General features: G+C 46.0%; 1 protein-coding gene across 1 annotated transcript in view; it reads right to left on the bottom strand.

Annotated features, from left to right (window-relative positions):
* The window catches only part of LOC126188381 (uncharacterized), a 90,076-nt gene extending 65,742 nt beyond the window's left edge, over positions 1 to 24,334 (bottom strand). Inside the window, exons 1-2 of the mRNA XM_049929980.1 lie at positions 24,054 to 24,334; positions 10,416 to 10,618 (exon numbers count right to left, since the gene is read on the bottom strand). Of these exons, the coding sequence (XP_049785937.1) occupies positions 10,416 to 10,618; positions 24,054 to 24,316 (466 nt within the window). The 5' untranslated portion in view covers positions 24,317 to 24,334. The remainder of the gene's footprint in view (positions 1 to 10,415; positions 10,619 to 24,053) is intronic.
* Between the last annotated feature and the right edge of the window lie 254 nt (positions 24,335 to 24,588).

Below are 24,588 nucleotides of genomic sequence, written 5' to 3'. Positions count from 1 at the left end.
CCGTTTACTATTCGAGTTGATTCATGAACTAACTACTCGAAATAATTTTCAGAGAATGCGTTTAGAACAAATGCTGACGATGTTTTATGCATACGTATTTTCGCCAACATATCGAGGATAAATTGAAGTCACCACCAGGTATAATTGTATGAGTCGGGTATATTTTTGAAATTAGGGTCAAGTTTCCTTTGAACATTTCAGTAGTTTCATCATCTGAATTGGGAGGTCGGTAAAAGGATCCAATTATCATTTTCCGGTTGCCAAAAATGTTCTTTACCCATACTATCTCATAGGAACTATCTACTTCAATTTTGCTACAAGATAAACTACTGCTTAAAGCTACAAACATGCCACCGCCAACTTTGTTTAGCCCATCCTTTCTGAACAAGATTTGGGTTCAAAAATGGTTCAAATGGCTCTGAGCACTAGGCGACTTAACTTCTGAGGTCATCAGTCGCCTAGAACTTAGAACTACTTAAACCTAACTAACCTAAGGACATCACACACATCCATGCCCGAGGCAGGAATCGAACCTGCGACCGTAGCGGTCACGCGGTTCCAGACTAAAGCACCTTTAACCGCACGGCCACACTGGCCGGCAACACGATTTGGGAATCAGTGGTATTAGCGCATGGAGCTCTGGTACTTTCCCAACGTAGCTGCAATGATTGAAAGCTGTTATACCGACGGTTCCTAAATCTACGTTCTTCCCGTGTTCGACCTGCATCGAGACTGCAGCCCTTTTTGTGTTTCTAACCTAAAAAACCGCCCAGTCCACGTCACACAGCTCCTGCTACCCGTGTAGCTGCTTCCTGCGTTTAGTGGACTCCTGGCCTATAAAGCGGATCCCGAAACACCACCACCTATAGCGCAGGCTGAGGAATCTGCAACCTACACGGTCGCAGAACCTTCTCAGCCTCTGTTTGAGACCCTCCACTTGACTCTGTACTAGAAGTCCGCGATCGGTCTTGTCGACCATGCTGCAAATGGTGAACTCTGATTTCATCTCGCAAGCAAGATTGGTAGTCTTTACCACTTCTGATAGTCGCTCGAAACCAGGGAGCATCTCTTCTGATCCAAAACAACACACGTTATTGGTACCGACGTGAGCTAGCATCTGCAGCTGGCTGCACCCTGTGCTATTCATGGAACCCAAAAGGACCCTTACCACATCTGGAATGACTCCATGCAGTATGCGCACGGAGTGCACATTGGGCTTTCTTCCCCTCCTTGGCAGCCAAGGGGCGCTTAACTTTGGAGTTCCCAACTACCAATAACCCTAACTTCTGTGACTTCTCGGATCTTGCACGCTGAGGGGCTTCCTCTGAAACCGGATAAGTGACTGAATCTGGCTGAGGAACGGTGTCAGCCACAGACATCACGTGGAACCTGTTTGTCAGACTAACCGGGAAGGCCTTACATTCGGCCCCCTGGAAAGTCTTTCGCCGCCTGCCACGCCCCGAGGCGACCTCCTACTCGAACACGAGTGAGGGTCAACCTTAGTGCGAGCAGTAATTGGGTTGGCAACCAGTGCCGACCGATAGGCGGACTCGTGAGTCGTGTTGGACGTCTATTGAGTCCCCACGGCCGACCCACAAAAGTGACGCCCATCCACTGCAGCCTCAAGCTGTGTAACTGCAGCCATTACAGTCTGGAGCTGAGAGCGAAGTGTTACCGTCTGAGCTCGCATCCGCACACAGCAATCACAGTCCCTATCCATACAACAGGCCGTACGAAACTGCACAAGACAGACAGAGGGGGAGTATCGACAAGCGCTATGGAACTCTACTGTAGACACTGACAAAAATGCAAGTACTGTGTCTAATAAATTTTAACAATCAGAGATTCAAAAACTAAACCGTCAAAGCACTGAGGTGAGGCTAAACAATTCGCTCCTGATTAGGAACTTGTAGTTAATACGTTACAAAATCGGTTTTTGGTACGACACGAACATAAACGCGAGAACTGTGTCCTTTTTTGGGTTCATCAGTCTTCTGACTGGTTTGATTCGGCCTGCCACTAATTCCTCTCCTATGCCAACCTCTTCATCTCGGAGTTAGCACTTGCAATCTACGTCCTCAATATTGAATTAACGCGTAGAACTTTGGGAAACTAAACTACCGAAACACGCAGATGAAACTATATAATTCGCTCCTGGTCAGGAACTCGTAAAATGTCACAAAATTGGTTACTTCCCTGTTGGTGATTTTGTCTCGGCCGGCTGCTGCTGTCTGGGAAGTGAGAATCAGGTGCACAGCGTTGTAATGAGTATGTAATTAGTACTCCGTGACAGCATTAGTTGGGATTCAGTGGTGGTAGCTATCGTGGTCTGCAGCCGAGAGTAACACAGAGCGTCAGACGCCAGAAGGACGACCACCGCTCCAGCGAAGGTCTCCAGCCGCATGCGGAACGACTTGGGAGAGAGGCGTCCCGTGTAGTACGCAGTATATGACGTGCAGTTTATCACGTTATTTACTGCCCCCTCCGGCCAGACCTGTCTCTAAATAGCGCCTCTCATCCACCCGGTACAAAGCGTTAGGAGCGTTACTGCTCAACAGGCGAAGCCAAGTTCCGTAACCACCCTCTAACAGCGAAACTCTTTGTGTGTTTCGACGCATATATTTAAGGGAACAGTATTTCATCTCGATTGATACCGGTCACCATACTTTCCCCTCTCGTGCTAAGCTCCATTCTCTCCTTTCGACTCTTCAGACAATATTTTCTACTTCTTATTTCACTTTATGGATTACTCTATTTTCACAAACTGACTGTTCATTTCGTGTTTTGAATTCGTAAATTTCTTCCAGGAGATTTTTTTTTATTTCTTGATCTCCACGTAAAGAGGTAGAGTCTGCTGCTTGAGATACACCTCTTTGTCGAACTTACATACTCTTCAGAGTTTCTGCTATCTACAGGGCTATTACAAATGATTGAAGCGATTTCATAAATTAACTGTAGCTCCATTCATTGACATACGGTCACGACACACTACAGATACGTAGAAAAACTCATAAAGTTTTGTTCGGCTGAAGCCGCACTTCAGGTTTCTGCCGTCAGAGCGCTCGAGAGCGCAGTGAGACAAAATGGCGACAGGAGCCGAGAAAGCGTATGTCGTCCTTGAAATGCACTCACATCAGTCAGTCGTAACAGTGCGACGACACTTCAGGACGAAGTTCAACAAAGATCCACCAACTGCTAACTCCATTCGGCGATGGTATGCGCAGTTTAAAGCTTCTGGATGCCTCTGTAAGGGGAAATCAACGGGTCGGCCTGCAGTGAGCGAAGAAACGCTTGAACGCGTGCGGGCAAGTTTCACGCGTAGCCCGCGGAAAATTGGCTCATGCCACAACTGGAGACCCACAGCGCCGACTTCATCTTTCAACAGGATTGTGCTCCACCGCACTTCCATCATGATGTTCGGCATTTCTTAAACAGGAGACTGGAAAACCGATGGATCGGTCGTGGTGGTGATCATGATCAGCAATTCATGTCATGGTCTCCACGCTCTCCCGACTTAACCCCATGTGATTTCTTTCTGTGGGGTTATGTGAAAGATTCAGTGTTTAGACCTCCTCTACCAAGAAACGTGCCAGAACTGCGAGCTCGCATCAACGATGCTTTCGAACTCATTGATGGGGACATGCTGCGCCGAGTGTGGGAGGAACTTGATTATCGGCTTGCTGTCTGCCGAATCACTAAAGGGGCACATATCGAACATTTGTGAATGCCTAAAAAAACTTTTTGAGTTTTTGTGTGTGTGTGCAAAGCATTTTGAAAATATCTCAAATAATAAAGTTATTGTAGAGCTGTGAAATCGCTTCAATCATTTGTAATAACCCTGTAATTTGGAAATGGTGTTTATACACTCGCATACAAAGAAAAGTGAAGCATCCTGAATACATGGTTGGACGTCAACGTCACTTCGTCGCACACCATAAGCGGGTAGAGTAGCAGTTCTCTGTGACAGGTAGAACGGCAACTACAGAGTGTGTTAGTGATGTTCGTGTTTAGTGTTGTTGCTAGGTCTGGTAGGGTATACAAGGAGCTTGAGCAACGTCCGATTTTGAATGCTCGCTGGTGAAGGAAATGTTTTCTGTGAAACAGCGTTATCGACAGCTGACAGACTTTTAAAGGGATCTCATTGTGTGTCTCCATCTTTTCCACATGGTCAAATCGTGCAGCTTCCAGATTCGTGGCGCATTCAGATGATGAGGGAAATCTGGTGCCACAACGGTACGTCACGGACATCCTGCATCCCCACGTGTTATTGCCCAGGCGACAATATCGTCGTGGTTGTGGCCGAGCGGTTCTAGTCGCTTCAGTCCGGAACCGCGCTGCTGCTACGGTCGCAGGTTCGAATCCTGCCTCGGGCCTGGATGTATGTAATGTCCCTAGGTTAGTTAGGTTTAAGTAGTTCTAAGTCTAGGGGACTGATGACCTCAGGTGTTAAGTCCCATAGTGCTCAGAGCCATTTGAACCAATTTTGAACAATTCCGTAGTGTCATTTTTCAGTAGGACAGTCTCATGTACACGTGGCGTGTGTCTCTATGAACTGTCTTTGAGGTAGTCCGACGGCCAGCGAAAATCTTCAGATCTGTCGCTGAGAGAACATATGTAGGTTCAGTCTTGACATCTGCTTCGGGTCAGTAACTGTATCTAGGATATCTAGGACCAGTCACAACAGCTGTGGACCATCTTGCTTCCGGCGATAATACAATAGATATTGACATCCTTCTTAATCGAATCACTGCATTAATCTAGGTCATAGAGGGTGCAACGTCATTTTGATAAGTGAGATCATATTGCCCAGTTATTTGTAAATGTGACTCTAATCACTGATGTGACATACCCTCTCATCTTGTGAAGCTTCATTTCGTTTCCTCGTCCCCTCCTGTATGCTTCACTTGTTTGTCAGGCAGTATACTACTGCAAGCGTCGTACCGTATACCTTTTTCGGAGTCTGACTTTCGCAACCTTGACGGCCTTAACACAAATGATCATAGAAATATTGTTTTCCAGTGGATTAGGACATGGCAAAGTGTATAGACTTACAGATAATGATGGGCTGTAGTGTTTACTTATATCCAACGATAATACCTTCTTCTCTTTGTTTCAACCGGCCGGTGTGGCCGTGCGGTTCTAGGCGCTTCAGTCTGGAACCGCGTGACCGCTACGGTCGAAGGTTCGAATCCTGCCTCGGGCGTGGATGTGTGTGATGTCCTTAGGTTAGTTAGGTTTAAGTAGTTCTAAGTTCTAGGGGACTGATGACCACAGATGTTAAGTCCCATAGTGCTTAGAGCCATCTCTATGTTTCGGTCCACCTAAATGGAATTATTTGAATTACTTTTGGAACATCTTTCCGCATCTAAGACTGAGTACTGTTGTTATCAAAGTTGCAGTTTATTTTGTCGCCAGCAACTTGATTTGTAGATCTTCGTAATTTTTCTTCATTTTGAGGTCGAATGTGTGTATGTTGTCTTGTGAAATGGCTTGTTAATTTTTATTTAAACACTGCTCTGTGATTTTTGAGAAATGGTGAGCTGGCATAATAGCACAATAGCAGTAGTTAGGTCTTGTGCTTCACCCTGTCAAAATATTGCCTAATTTGCTAATCTGATACTTTTTTGCGTACCATAATTTTGATTCATTTAATGTATAACGTTGAGCTAGATATAAATTATCAGCTATTGTGTCTGTTCATTTCTTCAGAAATGATGGATACCTGTAAGTTATCGCTTCTTGAAATTAATGTGAACTATTCGTTTCGTAAATAAAAACAGCTTTTTCTTGCTGCAATATATTTTTTTTCCTCCAGAGGCGTTTCGCCTTTTATTTTAACGCATCTTCATTGGAATCTACAATGATACTGTTTGTTTCGACGAGCGAGATTTGTAGATTATAAAACTGTTCATACCTTGTTTTTTTACGTAAACAAGTGGTTACTTACACCACTTCGCGTTTTTGGTTGGCACTGCGTTTCCTCTCATCTGTTCACATGCTGGAGGTCGCACTGTAATTTCACTTTCTAAACCACTTTGTGAGGTAGATACGCATCTATGATCACACTTCCCTTAGTGACCTAAAGACTCCTAAGAGTCCTAAGTGAAGTGACATTCTTGTCTGACACGCGAATGTCTTTTATGATAGCTCTTCTATTCTTTTTTTCCTTTTTCTTCTTCATTCTCTTGTGCCTTTGTCCTGCATCGGCGCAGGGTCGACAAAGATACTAACGGATTTGGCTTGATTAGTTTAAGGGTTGGCGAAATACCCATTCTGTCCCGTTGCCTCTCGGGTTTAATATATGTATCCAATTGTCTACGTGCAGTGTTATTCATGTGAAAGTGACCGAATGTTTTCTGAATGTTTTCGAATCGTGTAACTGAGGTGGGGCTTAAGTACCAACTCGGCACTCACCAAATCGGGTGTGGGAAACCGCCTAAAAGCCACACCGATTGTCGTCGTTAATCCGCCGGGTTGATTCTGTCCTGGCCAGCGTACCTCCCCGTCCCGGAAGCGGCGCTGTAACACGCGCGGCTATCCCGGTGGGTCTCTATTGAGATTAATTTATGAGAAAAATATTGCCCTGTGTGTACTGACCTTCCCGTTTCCATTTGAATTTGCTTCGTTGTTACACAAAACTCCTATCTCTTAAAAGAATCGGTCTTGTAGGGACGGGGTGACAGTTGTTGAACTATACCAAATGAAATCGTCATAACTTCTGAACGGTTTGCGTTAGGAATTTCAAACCGCACTGTTGACCGCGTGGCACGATGGGAACTAGTATGCGCATGCGCATGCGCCTTGTTGTTGTCGGCCATTTGCACGTGAAAATGTCACGGTACCAGCGTACCTGAGCGCATGGCGTTTGTGAAGGCCTTTTTATGCGAGCGATAACAGCACACCTGCGACTCACAGGAAGTTTGCGACCGAGTTCAAGATGAAGACAACCGGTCCAAGCGTGCTAACAATGAAGAATTTGATTCGCAGGTTTGAGAGAGCAGATGACAGTGTTGCCAAAGTCAGTCGTCCAAAAAGGGTGAAAAAGCCTGAAAACATTGAGAAGACACGCGCCGTGTTTCAAACCAGTCCCAGGAAATCGATCAGACGAGCTGCGCAACAGGTTGGATTCAACCGTGAGACACTGCGACCAATTTTTGTTGAAGGCCTGCATCTCTTCTCATACGGAATTCAAATCCATCACCCATTAAGCTCCAGGGCCACGGAACAGCGGTTGTGTTTCGCTAACACTGTTGTTCACAGAATTTACGAACAGGACTTAGATGTAAATATGGTTTGATTTATCGACGACTTTCATTTAGATGCATTCATCAATAAGCAAAATTATCGCACTTGTGGGACTGAGAATCCACATTTCGCGATCGAGAAGTCTCTCCACCTTCAACGGGTGACAGTGTGGTGTGCAATGTCGAGCAATGGAACAATTAGTGTTAAATTCCTTGATGGCACGGTGGCTACCGAATGGTATGTGAAGGTTTTAGAGATGCTTTCATCCCCACTATCCAAGGTGACCCTGATTTCGACAAGATGTGGTTCATGCAAGACGGAGATCGACCTCATTGAAGCATGAGAGTGTTTGATGTCCTGGAGGAGCACTCTGGGGACCGCATTCTGGTTCAGAGGTACCCAGAGGCCACTGGCATGAGCATCGATTGGGCACCATATTCTCCGGATCTGAACACATCTGAGTCCTTTTTGTGGGGCTATATTAAAGACAACGTGTACAGCAATCTACATCTACATACATACTCCGCAATCCACCATACGGTGCGTGGCGGAGGGTACCTCGTACCACAACTAGCATCTTCTCTCCCTGTTCCACTCCCAAACACAACGAGGGTAAAATGACTAGCTATATGCCTCTGTACGAGCCATAATCTCTCTTATCTGTGTGGTCTTTCCGCGAAATCTAAGTTGGCGGCAGTAAAATTGTACTACAGTCTGCCACAAATGCTGGTTCTCTAAATTTCCTCAGTAGCGATTCACGAAAAGAACGCCTCCTTTCCTCCAGCAATAGCCCGAAAACCATTGCCGAGCTGGAAACAGCCTTTCAGGAGTTCATCAACAGCATCGATGTTCCGACACTTCAGCGGGTCATGCAGAATTTAGCTATTCGTCTGCGCCACATCATCGTCAATATTAGCAGGCATATCGAACGTGTCATAACCGAAATCCGAATATCTGTAGTGACGTTTACTTGTTGAATAAAGTGTTCGTACGCAGTAATTTGTAACTAATTTACGTTTTTTTAAATATAGTTCAGTAATTTCATCCTGTATCAGAGAGTTTTCATTATTGTAAGACTGTTTGTGAACGTGGTTTGCCTGACATATGTCTTTCTCTTTTTCAGGAAAAATCTGAAGTCGACGAACACTCACTGTAAGTTAACCTGAGTATTATAGGTCAGTCGAGTACAATTTGTGGTAGAAACGTAAGCAAAATCTAATAGTATTCTATTATTTAGTAGGAAGACGAGTTTAACAGAAAATAGTACTTGTAATACACTACTGTAGGTTTGTAGATCGTCGCATACCAGTTTCACCTCAAGTGAGACCATTCATCAGTTGCAAAACACAATACTTTTCTCCTTCCTTCTATTTTGTTTCACAGACTTGTTCGGGAAGTTACTTGTCTTGGTTGGGTGTTGCAGTTTCACGGATCACATCATTTTAAAGAGAATTTTTAAAATGGATGTTGTTTACACGAAGTCTTTGCTTCTCCTTAGCAAAATAAAAGGTCCTACAAGTAAGGTAAAAATGACCTGCCCGGTTGGCCGTGCGGTCTAACGCACGGCTTTCCGGAGTGGGAAGGAGCGCCTGGTCCCCGGCACGAATCCGCCCGGCGGACTTGTGTCGGGGTCCGGTGATCCAGCCAGTCTGTGGATGGTTTTTAGGCTGTTTTCCATCTGCCACGGCGAATGCGGGCTGGTTCTCCTTATTCCGCCTCAGCCACACTATGTCGGCGATTGCTGCGCAAACAAGTTCTCCACGTACGCGTACACCACCATTACTCTTCCACGCAAACATAGGGGTTACACTCGTCTTGTGTGAGATGTTCCCTGGGGGGTCCACAGGGGACCGAACCGCACAATAACCGTGGGTTCGGTGTGGGGCGGCGGAGGGTTGAAGTGGGCTGCGGTAGCCGTCGTGGGGTTGTGGACCACTGCGGCTGCGGCGGGGACGGAGCCTCTCCGTCGTTTCTAGGCCGCCGGATAACATACAATACATACAATATAAAGGTAAAAATTGTGTCGAAGTTTGTATTAACTCAGGCTTGGCATACAAGACAGTAACTTTTTATTTGATCATATACAAGCCACAAATGACATGACGTGCAGCTTATACAACTCGTAAGTAGTTTGGAGCGAAGCATATACACATGATGAATGACATGAAAAATTTAGTCTATGCTACTAAAAATTGCACTTCATTGTCGTGGGTGACACAGTGAATAACATCTCAGTGCTGTTTAACGCACGGCTTTCCGGAGTGGGAAGGAGCACCTGGTCCCCAGCACGAATCCGCCCGGCGGACTTGTGTCGAGGTCCGGTGATCCAGCCAGTCTGTGGATGGTTTTTAGGCGGTTTTCTATCTGTCACGGCGAATGCGGGCTGGTTCCCCTTATTCCGCCTCAGCCACACTATGTCCGCGATTGCTGCGCAAACAAGTTCTCCACGTACGCGTACACCACCATCACTCTGCCACGCAAACAAGGGGTTACACTCGTCTGGTGTGAGACGTTCCCTGGGTGGTCCACCGGGGACCGAACCGCACAATAACCCTGCGTTCGGTGTGGGGCGGCGGAGGGGAGAAGTGGACTGCGATAGCCGTCGTGGGGCTGTGGACCACTGCGGCTGCGGCGGGGACGGAGCCTCTCCGTCGTTTCTAGGCCGCCGGATAACATACAATACATACAATATAAAGGTAAAAATTGTGTCGAAGTTTGTATTAACTCAGGCTTGGCATACAAGACAGTAACTTTTTATTTGATCATATACAAGCCGCAAATGACATGACGTGAAGCTTATACAACTCGTAAGTAGTTTGGAGCGAAGCATATACACATGATGAATGACATGAAAAATTTAGTCTATGCTACTAAAAATTGCACTTCATTGTCGTGGGTGACACAGTGAATGACATCTCAGTGCTGCTTCGTTATTTTGCTGCGACTATATGACTGTGACGGTGTGTTTTATGTTGCCACACCAAAATAACGTGTTTTTCGAGTATGAATATAAGAATCAAGAGAATATGTATGGATTTAACGATGAATGTTTATGCAAGTGAAGAACCACAGTAGGACTGTTCTCTGGAAAAAGTGCTTCTGTTGCAAACTCGAGACCGCCTGGTTAGGAGTCCCGTCGTTGGCCGCCGTGCGCTGACGCTGCGACGCTCAGAAGCAGCCGTTGAGGAAGCGGCCGGCGCGGCCGCCGCTGCAGTGCTGGCGGTAGACGGTCCACGCGTTGAACCCGTCGCCGGAGAGCCGCTGGTGCTCGGAGTGGATGCGGCGCGCGCACGTCACGTCGTCCGAGATGTCGTCGTCCTGCAGCCGGTCGCAGGAGATGCCGCACGCCCAGCCGTGGCCCGGCGGCGAACACCTGCGCACACCCACCACGCCACACTTCAAATGTCTGTCCTCTGAATTTTCTCAACGATGTTCCTCAAAACGATGTCGCCTTCCCTCCAGGGGCTCCCCATTAGAGTTCCCGAAGCATCTCCGCAGCACTTGCGCGTTTTTCGGACCTACTGGTCACTAATCTAGCAGCCCGCCTAGCATCTTACACTGAAGCGCCAAAGAATCTGGTACAGGCATGCGTATTCTAATACAGAGATATGTAAACAGACAGAATACGACGCTGCGGTCGGCAACACATATACACTACTGGCCATTAAAATTGCTACACCACGAAGATGACGTGCTACAGACGCGAAATTTAACCGACAGGAAGAAGATGCTGTGATATGCAAATTATTAGCTTTTCAGAGCATTCACACAACGTTGGCGCCGGTGGCGACACCTTCAACGTGTTAACATGAGGGAAGTTTCCAAACGATTTTTCATACACAAACAGCAGTTGACCGGCGTTGCCTGGAGAAACGTTGTTGTGATGCCTCGCGTGAGGAGGAGAAATGCGTACCATCACGTTTCCGACTTTGATAAATTTCGGATTGTAGCCTACCGCGATTGCGGTTTATCGTATCGCGACATTGCTGCTCGCGTTGGTCGATATCCAATTACTGTTAGCAGAATATGGACTCGGTGGGTTCAGGAGGGTAATACGGAACGCCGTGCTTGATCCCAACGGCCTCGTATCACTAGCAGTCTAGATGAAAAGCATCTTATCCGCATGGCTGTAACGGATCGTGGAGCTACGTCTCGATCCCTGAGTCCACAGATGGGGACGTTTGCAAGACAACAATCATCTGCACGAACAGTTCGACGACGTTTGCAGCAGCATAGACTATCAGCTCGAAGACCATGGCTGCGGTTACACTTGACGCTGCATCACAGACAGGAGCGCCTGCGATGGTGTACTCAACGACGAACCTGGGTGCACGAATGTCGAAACGTCATTTTTTCGGATGAATCCAGTTTCTGTTTACAGCATCATGATGGTCGCATCCGTGTTTGGCGACATCGCGGTGAACGGACATTGGAAGCGTGTATTCGTCATCGCCATACTGGCGTATCACCTGGCGTGATGGTATGGGGTGCCATTGGTTACACGTCTCGATCACCTCTTGTTCGAATTGACGGCACTTTGAACAGTGGACGTTACATTTCAGATGTGTTACGACCCGTGGCTCTACCCTTCATTCGATCCCTGCGAAACCCTACATTTCAGTAGGATACTGCACGAGCGCATGTTGCAGGTCCTGTATGGGCCTTACTAGATACAGAAAATGTTCGACTGCTGCCCTCGCCAGCACATTCTCCAGATCTCTCACCAATTGAAAACGTCTGGTCATTGGTGGCCGAGCAACTGGCTCGTCACAATACGCCAGTCACTACTCTTGATGAACTGTGGTATCGTGTTGAAGCTGCATGGGCAGCTGTACCTGTAAACGCCATCAAAGCTCTGTTAATGCCTATGCGTATCAAGGCTGTTAATACGGCCAGAGGTGGTTGTTCTGGGTACTGATTTCTCAGGATCTATGCACCCAAATTGCGTGAAAATGTAATCACATGTCAATTCTAGTATATTTGTCCATGAATACAAGTTTATCATCTGCATTTCTTCTTGGTGTAGCAATTTTAATGGCCAGTAGTGTATAAGACAACAAGTGTCTGGCGCACCTGTTAGATCGGTTACTGCTACTACACTGGCGGGTTATCAAGATTTAAGTGAGACTGAACGTGGTGTTATAGTCGGTGCACGAGCGACGGGACACAGCATCTCCGAGGTAGCGATGAAGTGGGGATTTTTCTGTATGACAATTTCGCGAGTGTACCGTGAATATCAGGAATCCGGTGAAACATGAAATCTCCGACGGCACTGCGGCCGGAAAAAGATGCTGGAAGAACGGGACCAACGACGACTGAAGGGAATCCTTCAACGTTACAGAAGTGCAACCCTTACGGAAATTGCCGCAGGTTTCAGCGCTGGGCCATCAACAAGTGTCAGCGTGCGAACTATTGAACGGAACACCATCGATATGAGCTTTCGCAGCCAAAGGCCCACTCGTGTATCCTTGATTACTGCACGACACAAAGCTTTACGCCTCGCCTGGGCCCGTAAACACCGACATTGGATTATTGATGTCTGGAAATGTATTGCCTGATCGGACGAGTCTCGTTTCATATTGTATCGAGCGGATGGACGTGTACGGGTGTGGAGACAACCTCATGAATCCATGGACCCTGCACGTCATCAGGGGACTGTTACAGCTGGTGGATGCTCTGTAATGGTGAGGGGCGTGTGCAGTTGGTATGATATGGGACCGCTGGTACGTCTAGATACGACTCTGACGGGTGACACGTACGTAAGCATCCTGTCTGATCACCTGCGTCCATTCATGTCCATTGCGCATCCCAACGGCCTTGGAAAATTCCAGCAGGGCAATGCTACACCCCACACGTCCAGAATTGCTACAGAGTGGCTCAGTTCAAACACTTACGCTGGCCATCAAACTCCCCAGAGGTGATCGTATGTGGCATGCCTTGCAACGTGGTGTTCAGAAGAGATCTCCAACCGCTCGTACTCTGACGGATTTATGGACAGTCCTGCAGGATTCACGGTGTCAGTTCCCTCCAGCACTACTTCAGACATTAGTCGAGTCCATGCCACGTCGTGATGTGGCACTTCTGCGTGCTCGCGGGGCCCGTACACGATATTAGAGACAAGTACCTGTTTCTTTGGCTCTTCAGTGTATACGTGCTCTGCTTTACACACGAACTACATTTTCCTGAAATTCTCCCAATAAGCCGAAGTTGACCATTCGCCTTCCCCACAACAATCCTTACACTCCCGCTCCATTTCATATCGCTTTGCAGTGTAACGCCTAGATATGTAATGGGTGTGGCTGTCTGAAGTAGCACAGTGCCAATGCTGTAACCGAACATTACGCGTTTATTTTTCCTGCTCTTCTACACTGACTTACATTTTTCTACATTCAGAGCTAGCTGACGTTCATCACACCAACCAGAAATTTGGTCTAAGTCATCTTGTATCCTCCTACAGTCATAGATAACATCTTCCCGTACGCCACAGGATTACCAACAAACAGCCGGCCGGTGTGGCCGAGCGGTTCTAGGCGCTTCAGTCTGGAACCGCGCGACCGCTACGGTCGCAGGTTCGAATCCTGCCTCGGGCATGGATGTGTGTGATGTCCTTAGGTTAGGTTAGGTTTAAGTAGCTCTAAGTTCTAGGGGACTGATGACCTTAGATGTTAAGTCCCATAGCGCTCAGAGCCATTTGAACCATTACCAACAAACAGCCGCAGATTACTGCTCACCCTGTCCACCAGGTCAATTTATACTTATGGTGAGTAACAGCAGTCCTGCCACACATCCCTGGGGCACTCCTGACGATGCCCTTGTCTCTGATGAACACTCGCCGACTGCGTTCTGTTGCTCAAGAAGTCTTCAATCCACTCACATATCTGGGAACCTAGTCCGTATGCTCGTACCTTCGTCAACAGTCCGCAATGGGGCATCGTGTCAAAAGCTTTTCGGAAATTTAGAAATATTGAATCTGCCCGTTGCCCTTCATTAATAGTTGGTAGTATGTCATGTGGGAAAAGGGAAAGCTTAGTTTCGCGCGAGCGAAGCTTTCTAAAACCGTGCTTATTCGTGGACAGAACTAAGAATATATTCAATAGTTCTGCAGAAAACCTGTGTTAATGATATTGGTCTGTAATTTTGCAGTTCCGTTCTTTTACCCTTCTTATATACAAAAGTCACCCATGCTTTTTCCCAGTCGCTTGGAACTTTGCGCTGGGCAGAGATCCGCGATAAACACAAGCTGAGTATGATTGTTCTGCGAGACTTATGCAGGAGGAGGTAATATGTTGCTCAAATCTTCTGGTACACTACACTCTCTGAAACTCAACAGTAAATCTCCCAGTGATGCACAAAGTCTCGCTTCTAGCGTCCGCCATTGGAGCCTGTTGAACCTCTCCATAATGATCTCACTCCAGTACACGATCCTGTTACGAAATTCGCAAGTCCAAATTTTATCGTTTCTCTCGTTTCTATTAATCCTACTTATGAAGATTCTCGGGCTAATGAACAAAAGAATCGGTCCAACAAGAGTTTTCTCCGCCACTCGTTTCGTGAATGAATAACATTCATTAAGACTCTCCCAATGAATCTCAGCCTGGGATCTGCTTTTCCCATCGTTTGCATTATGCGGTTATTCCACTATAGGTCGCTCCGATAGTTACAGTTCGTACTTATTTGTCGCCAGTAGTGTAATCGAACAGTAGTAGATCTATTCGCCTATTTTTTCGCGATACGTGACATTTATTTACGTTCAGGGTCAACTGCCAGTCCCTGCACAATCATCGATCTGCAGGCCTTCCTAGCATTTTGCTGTAGTCTTACGGCGTTTGAGCCTTCCTCTGGAACAAGGTTTCCTGAACTGTGTTCCGCGGAACATTGGTGTTCCGCCGAAAGTGAATAAGTGCTCCACGAAAAACTGTTAATAACATTGTGTTTCTTTCTTCAGTTTCGATGTTTTGACTATGCTAATTAGTTTTTAAAAATTTTACTACGATTTCCATGTTGTTAATCATGATTTTTAATTGAAGTAATCACTGACTAAAACAAGTTTCTCTCCTTTTTTGAAAATTTCATTAACGTTCAAAGTAGACTAGATATTCCATAAAAGTACCAGGATTTTCAAAATGTTCCCCTGCTCTAGGCAAATATCAGCATTGTCGGCGAACAGCCTCACGGAACCTTCAGCGTTGTCTATTACATTACTAATATACATTCTACTCCCTTGGCATACTCCTAAAATCATTTTTAAATCCGACTGGTAACATTTCCCTATTTATAAATTTTTACTCGTCTTTATAACTTCGCTTTTCTGTACGGAATGTAAAACTGCGTTCAGAATTCTGAGGAACGAGAAGTCCCAGGTAAATGTTACCAATATCTTGCAACACAGTAAGGTGGTAGTGAGGCTGCTATCTTAGACCTCCTTACCGGCCGTTTTCTGTATGGGTTATATCACCTAAAGCTTTCGACCGGGTCAGTCGCCATATTTTATGAACTATTTTGCAAAGGCAAGGGAATACCAAGCACTTAAGACAAGTTATGAAAGTCTAGGTGAAGAAACAAACTTCATAATAAAGACTGAAGCTATGACAATTACTAGAGCAATGAGCCAAGTGCCTTGCATATCGCAGTTTTTTATATCTATATTGACGACATTCTTAGACAATGTAAAACTAAGGTCAACTGAGGCATTAAAATACGATCAGATAAGTGGACACATCCAGCAATGTTCGCTAACGACGTCATGGTTTTACAAGAGTGAGGAGGCTCTGCAAATAGCAAAATGTTGCCCAGACCAAATATGTAACTACTAAAATTTTGATATTTCTCATAGAAACACTAAGATTAGGGGTTTTGAAGGACAAGATCCTGTTCTTTCCAAGATAGTCCTAAAAGCTCACGTTTTGAACATGTTTCGTGTTATAACTTCTTAGCCACCAGCGACGCGCAAGTCGCCGAAGTGGCGTCAACTCAGAAGACTGGCACCAGGCGACCGGTCTACCCGACGATAGGCCCCAGCCAAACGGCATTTCATTTCATTTCAGCTTGAAAATGACACTGAATATACATCAGATGGTGTATGGTACAATACGCAAAACAATAGGCAGCAAAGTGCGGAAGAAACAAAAATAAAATTTGATAAAGTAATGGCTAAACCTGGTTTGCCGTATGGCCCAGTGTCGTGGACATTACGAAAACAAGACGAAACGCGCCTATACGGGCCACAGAAATGAAATTTATGAGTTGCGCGAAAGATTGCTGTTTGAGGGATTAGATACGAAATGAAGTTATCAGAGTTGAGGTTGTAAATTTATTTAGTTGACGAATTTATACAACAAAGCAGAATGAAACAGCTAGAACTTGTCGATAGGACGCCAAAACGAAGAATAATAAAGCAAGTATTAAATTACAAATCACAAGGACAATGAAACCCAGAAAGAAACTAGAGGGACCTTGAAGAAGATGAAGAATTAGAAGAAGAAGTAAATGACTATGATGACGATGATGATGAAGAACAAGAAGAAGATGTGAAATGTGGCAATTATTTGTGGCTAATGTCTGAGATGAATACGGAAGAGAGAGAGAGAGAGAATGTTTAGGCAAATAAGTCATCAAGAGAAGCAGAGACCATGTAAAGAGGAAACAGCAGCCACATTAGTGTCTTACGTTATTGAGTGGTATTTATAAAGGCAGAACTGTTATCTAATAGAAAGACGTATTTTGTTTATTCGAGCAGTGGTTGAGAGTAGTGCGAGACAGTGTGTTTTCTTTAATGAAACTAAGTGCGGAGTTACAGGTGCGACGTAATTCCGTTTAAAGCGAGTGAAAGGTGATTACTTTTGGCTACGAAGAAGCAAAGGGAGCAGCGAAATTCATTGTTTGGATAAAGTTTGTGCACAGCCGATAAACAACGACTGCAATTTTTCGTCTACTGCATTTAAGTTTCGTAATGATATTCTGCGTACACAACTGAATTAGATGTACATCATAGATAATGGTTATTTTACTGACACCCTCACATAGGCCTTACAGTCCATCACTTGCTTTTGCCGAGGGGCTTTGCGCCATTTACGCGAGTCTGGAAACTATATCTGCGCGAATTTGAACTATTATTGTCCTTCATTCTCCATGATTCAATTACTAACATAGTTTCGATGAGTTTTGCATGTACTTCAACTTTTGCCATTGTGGTTCCGCATAAAAATTTCATTCTTGGTACTTTATTCGTCAGAACATACAACCTGTAATGAGTTGACCATGCTGCTTTACATTATTTCATCCTATACTGACGTGAAATGTGGATGTAAGAAGCATTATCTGATTTTTACAGTTGCGTCATATATACGTCCATGAGATAAATTCTACTCTGTGAATCATATGTTAATTACATATTTATTTAAATTGTTTGGTGTATAATTGTTAGTCCTACTTCGCCTTTCCAGTAACTTCAAGTGTATCATGCATTCCTATGACGAACTAGATCCATTTGCTGGCAGACTACGTAGCTACTTGTCACCTAACCTAAATTTTGTGCTTTGTAGTGATTGAACTTCGATTATCTTTTACATACATTAATGGCAGCATAATGCTGTTGTAATCTAATTTATCAAAATTTGTTTCATTTGTGACTCACTCTTTATGTTCTATTTATATGCAGGGTTCCTTGAGAATGGGGCTATGACTCCGAAACTAGTAACTGTGCAACCTCTATTTCCACAACAAATACGTAACTGTACTGTTGACGCAACTTGCCGGAACTTGTAGATCGTCAGCTGCCGAGCCAGACGTAACACACATTTATACTGTGCGCATCTGTTTTGTATATGAACACTTGCACAAATAGTTGAGAACGTAACGACTCCTGGGACTGGGTTACGCAGTATGATTAGATACGAACCTAGTTCAGAGAGTATTATGTGAGACAAATGACTTTGACCTTTCACATCGATTTAAGAAATTAACCATTCTCCGCCATAATGCGTGAAATAGAAAAGTGGGGTCGTCGTGGGGGAGCTCTGACGGTTGTACATGTCGTAGCGTTTTCCTAGAGTCGCTCTAGCAAAATTTCTGTCGTTCGACACGCACAGGGAAACCACGAATCGCTCTACGAGTTTTGCTCAAGAGGGGGACCATTGCCAGCAATAGACAAGGGTCTGCGTTCGTTTTCCCTTCGGGCTTGCAGTAGTAACATGCCACGAATGGTCAACACAAAGTATACGAGATCTGAGAAATGAGAAACTTAACTGCTCGCATCACAAAGGATCTGCTTCACGCATACATTAGTCCGCGACTGTTTCTAGACGCTGTGTTGCGCCATTACGGTATGAAAAGTTTAATCTAAATCGATCTAGTTAGCAGCCGACGAATAGTTTTCTACATACTCATTCTAATACTACAAACGACGTAGCTCCTGCACAGTTTCGCTAAGATCCGCATAACAGAATTTTTCAACTATATGCTGTAGAAAGCCGGCCTCTGTGGCCAAGCGGTTCTAGGCGCTTCAGTCCGGAACCGTGCTACTGCTACGGTCGCAGGTTCGAATCCTGCTTCGGGCATGGCTGTGTGTGATGTCCTTAGGTTAGTCAGGTTTAAGTAGTTCTAAGTTCTAGGGGACTGTTGACATCAGATGTTAAGTCCTATAGTCCTTAGAGCCATTTGAACCATTTATACTGTAGACAGTCGTAGACTGAAATCGGTTGTATTATGATGAAGACGAACATAAATGGGAAATGTTTTGTGAGAACACAACTTTGCAGCATAAAGCACTTTTTTTGTGTCAGACCACGTAGATGACCGTGCTACTGCTACGGTCGCAGGTTCGAATCCTGCTTCGGGCATGGCTGTGTGTGATGTCCTTAGGTTAGTCAGGTTTAAGTAGTTCTAAGTTCTAGGGGACTGTTGACATCAGATGTTAAGTCCTATAGTCCTTAGAGCTATTTGAACCATTTATACTGTAGACAGTCGTAGACTGAAATCGGTTGTATTATGATGAAGACGAACATAAATGGGAAATGTTTTGTGAGAACACAACTTTGCAGCATAAAGCACTTTTTTTGTGTCAGACCACGTAGATGACGCTTTTCGGGTAAGTGAAAGAACACAGCTATAAGAAGCTGCTAGCCGCGTGGTCTGGGGTGCATTGTCACGGTTCGCGCAGCTCCCCCCGTCGGAGGGTCGAGTCCTCCCTGGGGCATGGGTGTGTGTGTTATCCTTAGCGTAAGTCATTTTAAGTTAGTTTAATTAGTGTGTAAGCCTAGGGACCAATGACCTCAGCTGTTTGGTCCCATAGATCCTTACCACAAATTTACAAAACAAACTGCTCTTCGACTGTTATGCCATGACAAATAATATAAAGGCGACTTCAGCTACAATTTGGACTGTATGAAATATTGAAGCGTTAGATACATACATCGCTGCCGATTTCATAGGTGTTTGGTAAGGAGCTCAAAGCACAGGTACTATGTTTCAATCTTTCCTTATGGCCTGGAGGAGCCTTGCAGACAGCAGAGAAAGCAAGTTCTCATCAGGAAAAGATCGTCAAAGAGAGAAGCGTTGCGCGCCACCTCGTTTGTGTGTGTGTGTGTGTGTGTGTGTGTGTGTGTGTGTGTGTGTGCGTGTGTGTGTATGTGTGGAGGAACGCTTATGCAGTGTTGGTTCGAGGGCGTGCTCAAAGGTAATGCCTACGAATTTTCTTATGGGAAAACTCTTAAAGCTTTTAAATAGGACAAATATTAAAATTATATATATTTATTTTTCATGTCATTTTTCAACATAGTCACCCTGATGACGAACACATTGCTCTCAGTGAGAGACCTGTTCCTTGATACTGTCACTGTAGAATGTTTGAACTGGGTTGACAAAGCCATAATTTCACTTCTGTTTGCGCCGATTCATCACTATCAGTGTTAAGACCTCGAAGGAGTTCTTTAAGTTTTGGAAACACACGAAAATCGGAGGGGGCCAATGACAGCGATGATCGATGACAGTGAACGCAAGTCGTCGGACTGTTGCAAATATCGCAGCGTTCATGTGTGGTCTGGCATTATCATGCTGAAAGAGAGGGTGCTCATTCGAAAGTAGATTACAGGTTGCTGTTTCCCACGCACCAACGTAGTTACGTTACACACCGTCATGTTACAAAATACGATTTGGAGCCCTCTAGCGACAAAAGGCTACAAATACACTCTTGGAAATGGAAAAAAGAACACATTGACACCGGTGTGTCAGACCAACCATACTTGCTCCGGACACTGCGGGAGGGCTGTACAAGCAATGATCACACGCACGGCACAGCGGACACACCAGGAACCGCGGTGTTGGCCGTCGAATGGCGCTAGCTGCGCAGCATTTGTGCACCGCCGCCGTCAGTGTCAGCCAGTTTGCCGTGGCATACGGAACTCCATCGCAGTCTTTAACACCGGTAGCATGCCGCGACAGCGTGGACGTGAACCGTATGTGCAGTTGACGGACTTTGAGCGAGGGCGTATAGTGGGCATGCGGGAGGCCGGGTGGACGTACCGCCGAATTGCTCAACACGTGGGGCGTGAGGTCTCCACAGTACATCGATGTTGTCGCCAGTGGTCGGCGGAAGGTGCACGTGCCCGTCGACCTGGGACCGGACCGCAGCGACGCACGGATGCACGCCAATACCGTAGGATCCTACGCAGTGCCGTAGGGGACCGCACCGCCACTTCCCAGCAAATTAGGGACACTGTTGCTCCTGGGGTATCGGCGAGGACCATTCGCAACCGTCTCCATGAAGCTGGGCTACGGTCCCGCACACCGTTAGGCCGTCTTCCGCTCACGCCCCAACATCGTGCAGCCCGCCTCCAGTGGTGTCGCGACAGGCGTGAATGGAGGGACGAATGGAGACGTGTCGTCTTCAGCGATGAGAGTCGCTTCTGCCTTGGTGCCAATGATGGTCGTATGCGTGTTTGGCGCCGTGCAGGTGAGCGCCACAATCAGGACTGCATACGACCGAGGCACACAGGGCCAACACCCGGCATCATGGTGTGGGGAGCGATCTCCTACACTGGCCGTACACCACTGGTGATCGTCGAGGGGACACTGAATAGTGCACGGTACATCCAAACCGTCATCGAACCCATCGTTCTACCATTCCTAGACCGGCAAGGGAACTTGCTGTTCCAACAGGACAATGCACGTCCGCATGTATCCCGTGCCAGCCAACGTGCTCTAGAAGGTGTAAGGCAACTACCCTGGCCAGCAAGATCTCCGGATCTGTCCCCCATTGAGCATGTTTGGGACTGGATGAAGCGTCGTCTCACGCGGTCTGCACGTCCAGCACGAACGCTGGTCCAACTGAGGCGCCAGGTGGAAATAGCATGGCAAGCCGTTCCACAGGACTACATCCAGCATCTCTACGATCGTCTCCATGGGAGAATAGCAGCCTGCATTGCTGCGAAAGGTGGATATACAGTGTACTAGTGCCGACATTGTGCATGCTCTGTTGCCTGTGTCTATGTGCCTGTGGTTCTGTCAGTGTGATCATGTGATGTATCTGACCTCAGGAATGTGTCAATAAAGTTTCCCCTTCCTGGGACATTGAATTCACGGTGTTCTTATTTCAATTTCCAGGAGTGTATGTGGAAATGAACACTAAAGACGTACAATGTTAACAATGTTTGTTTTATTTAAAAAGCTTTAAGAGTTTTCATATAAAAATTCGGTGTCATTACTTTTCAGCACGGCGTCGTACAACAATTGTGCTATGTGTTATGTAGCGATCATCAGGGAGAGTGGATGTGCCGCACGGGAATAACAAACACCCGTTTCGTGGAAGTGCGTTGTTGAAGTGTTTATTTTCAATAATCATACTTGTCACTACAAAGTGTACAGTTTTTCAAAAACATTATTACGCGATATATTTAATTATTTTCCTTGTTTCAGTTTCTATTCTAATATTCCTCCTCTGAGAAGTCATAGGTTGTTTCCACGACGGGACCGAAATGGTTTCATCATAAACTTTGAGACAATTGAGACGGAATTCGTTATAAAGGGCACTTAAGTGTCCTTGTTAGATTTATAATGATGACTAGCGATCTGAAGTCTTGTGGTTAACGCCGACTTTTGCCTATCACAATTACGGAATCCAGCAGTCAGGAAAAGTTGGGCACATAGTACGGGGCCTGTGCTGAAAAGGCTTTGCTAGCTTTCTCAGATTCCCTCAGACCCTCTGTAAAATTGGCCTAGCCGAAATGCACGCATAGTTCTAATTCGCAATGTTTACCCACGTAAGGACTGAGGGTACATCATGAGTAAAAACAAAACACGGTCTGGGACAAAATCTTTACATTCACAGTACACTTAAAAAGAAAAATAATGTTAATTATTACTACAACAGCTACTGTGGAATATGTCTATCCCGGCAAGATGTCGTATGAGTGAATGAGTCTGCATATTGAAATTGTATTGGTATAAGACTGTTGCTCAACCGACGCTGTTACGTGTAAGGAATGATCAGCGGCAAACAACAAGAAATGAATTTGGAAGATACGCGCACGAGTTACTAAGAAGTGTCAACGGATGTAAAGGTACAGATTGGAGTCAGAATTGTTGCTATCGGAAATGAACTAAACATATTCAGTGTAAATCAGAAGAAAATAAGAGAAGCAAGAAATGCCTATCTGGGGTATGGAGATGGTATCTGTAAATAGTATAACGTAGTATAATAAATGAAAAATAACAGACAGAATATATGAGAAATGAACTAAACACAGGCTGACTGCCGGACGGTGTGGCCGAGCGGTTCTAGGCGCTTCAGTCTGGAACCGCGCAACCGCTGCGGTCGCAGGTTCGAATCCTGCCTTGGGCATGGGTGTGTATGATGTCCTTAGGTTAGTAGTTCCAAGTTCTAGGGGACTGAAGACATCAGATGTTATGTCCCATAGTGCTCAGAGCCAACAGGCTGATTGAGCTGCCCTTATCACTCGGTTTTATGCAACCTCCAACACCTTCAAACACCACACGCAAGATTTTTCTATTCTCCCTCTCTCTACGCGCAAACTATTAGTTCTACAAAAAAAAAATAAACAGAATCATTTTGTAGGAAATGTAATGTAGTTAAATTTTGTACTGAGATGCGTTTTCGCTAGAGGCCATAAATATAGAATTATTGCCCGCCGGGGTGGCCGAGCGGTTCTAGGTGCTACAATCTGGAACCGCCCGACCGCTACGGTCGCAGGTTCGAATCCTACCTCGGGCATGGATGTGTGTGATGTCCTTAGGTTAGTTAGGTTTAAGTAGTTCTAAGTTCTAGGGGACTGATGACCTCAGATGTTAAGTCCCATAGTGCTCGGAGCCAAGAAGCTGATTGAGCTGCCCCTATCACTGGGTTTTATGCAGCCAGCAACACCTTCAAACACCACACTCATGATTTTTCTATTCTCCCTCTCTCTACGCGCAAACTATTAGTTCTACACAAAAAATAAACAGAACCTTTTTGTAGGAAATGTAATGTAGTTAAATTTTGTACTGAGATGCGTTTCCGCTATAGGCCATAGTTTTCAAACTGTTCAAGAAAAACGTACAAAAGTGACCTTCAGATGTGGTTTTCTTGGATCGAGACTATAGCCGTCAAGAAAAAATGGAGAATATCTACAGTGAATGGATCCTGAAAGGTAACGAGTAAAAATAAGTAAATACGAAAGAAAAGAAACCGCGGCCCTAGAAGTGGAGGAGAAGATGGGAACTGTAACAGGCAGAAAATAGCTTAAAAAGGGGAGCGAAAAAGAAGACGAAGAAGAGGTGTGCCTTCTGTATCTGTAGATGACTGAGGCCGGACTCACCAGTACTTGTCGGAGATCTGGAAGATGCCGTGGTCGAGGCTGCCGTCGCCGTTGAGGCGGCCGACAGCCGCGGTGTCGAAGTTGGACTCGTAGTTGGCGATGCAGACCCAGGTGGCGAGCTGGTCCCAGGGCAGGCCGTGGCGGTAGCGCAGCTCCCTGGCCAGCTCGCAGCGGCCGAACCTCCTGGCGCGCGCCGGCGTGGCTGTCGCCACCAGCAGCAGCAGCGCCACGGCTGCCGGCAGTCGGCTCTGTGAGGTGGCCATGGTGGAGGAGGAGGAGGAGGAGGAGCAGGAGGAGCACGGGGCGAGTGCAGACAGCAGACGGCTCGCCGCCGCCGCTTTTATGCGGATGCGCGGCGCGACCTGCGGGGGGGGGGGGGGGGAGGGAGGGCATGCGGGCAGCCACTTCCACGACACCTCATTGGTCCAAAACACGGTCACTGCTGCGGTTGACAAACCACCGAGGAAGCGGCCGGCGCGCAGAAACCCCCGTGTTACGAGGAAGAGGCCTCTTAACCGTACGCTGCCTGCACACC

The sequence above is a fragment of the Schistocerca cancellata genome, chromosome 5 (genome assembly GCF_023864275.1).
Source record: "Schistocerca cancellata isolate TAMUIC-IGC-003103 chromosome 5, iqSchCanc2.1, whole genome shotgun sequence".
Classification (NCBI taxonomy): Eukaryota; Metazoa; Arthropoda; class Insecta; order Orthoptera; family Acrididae; genus Schistocerca; species Schistocerca cancellata.
Note: the sequence above shows the minus strand (reverse complement) of the source record. Positions and strands in the feature narration are given on the sequence as shown.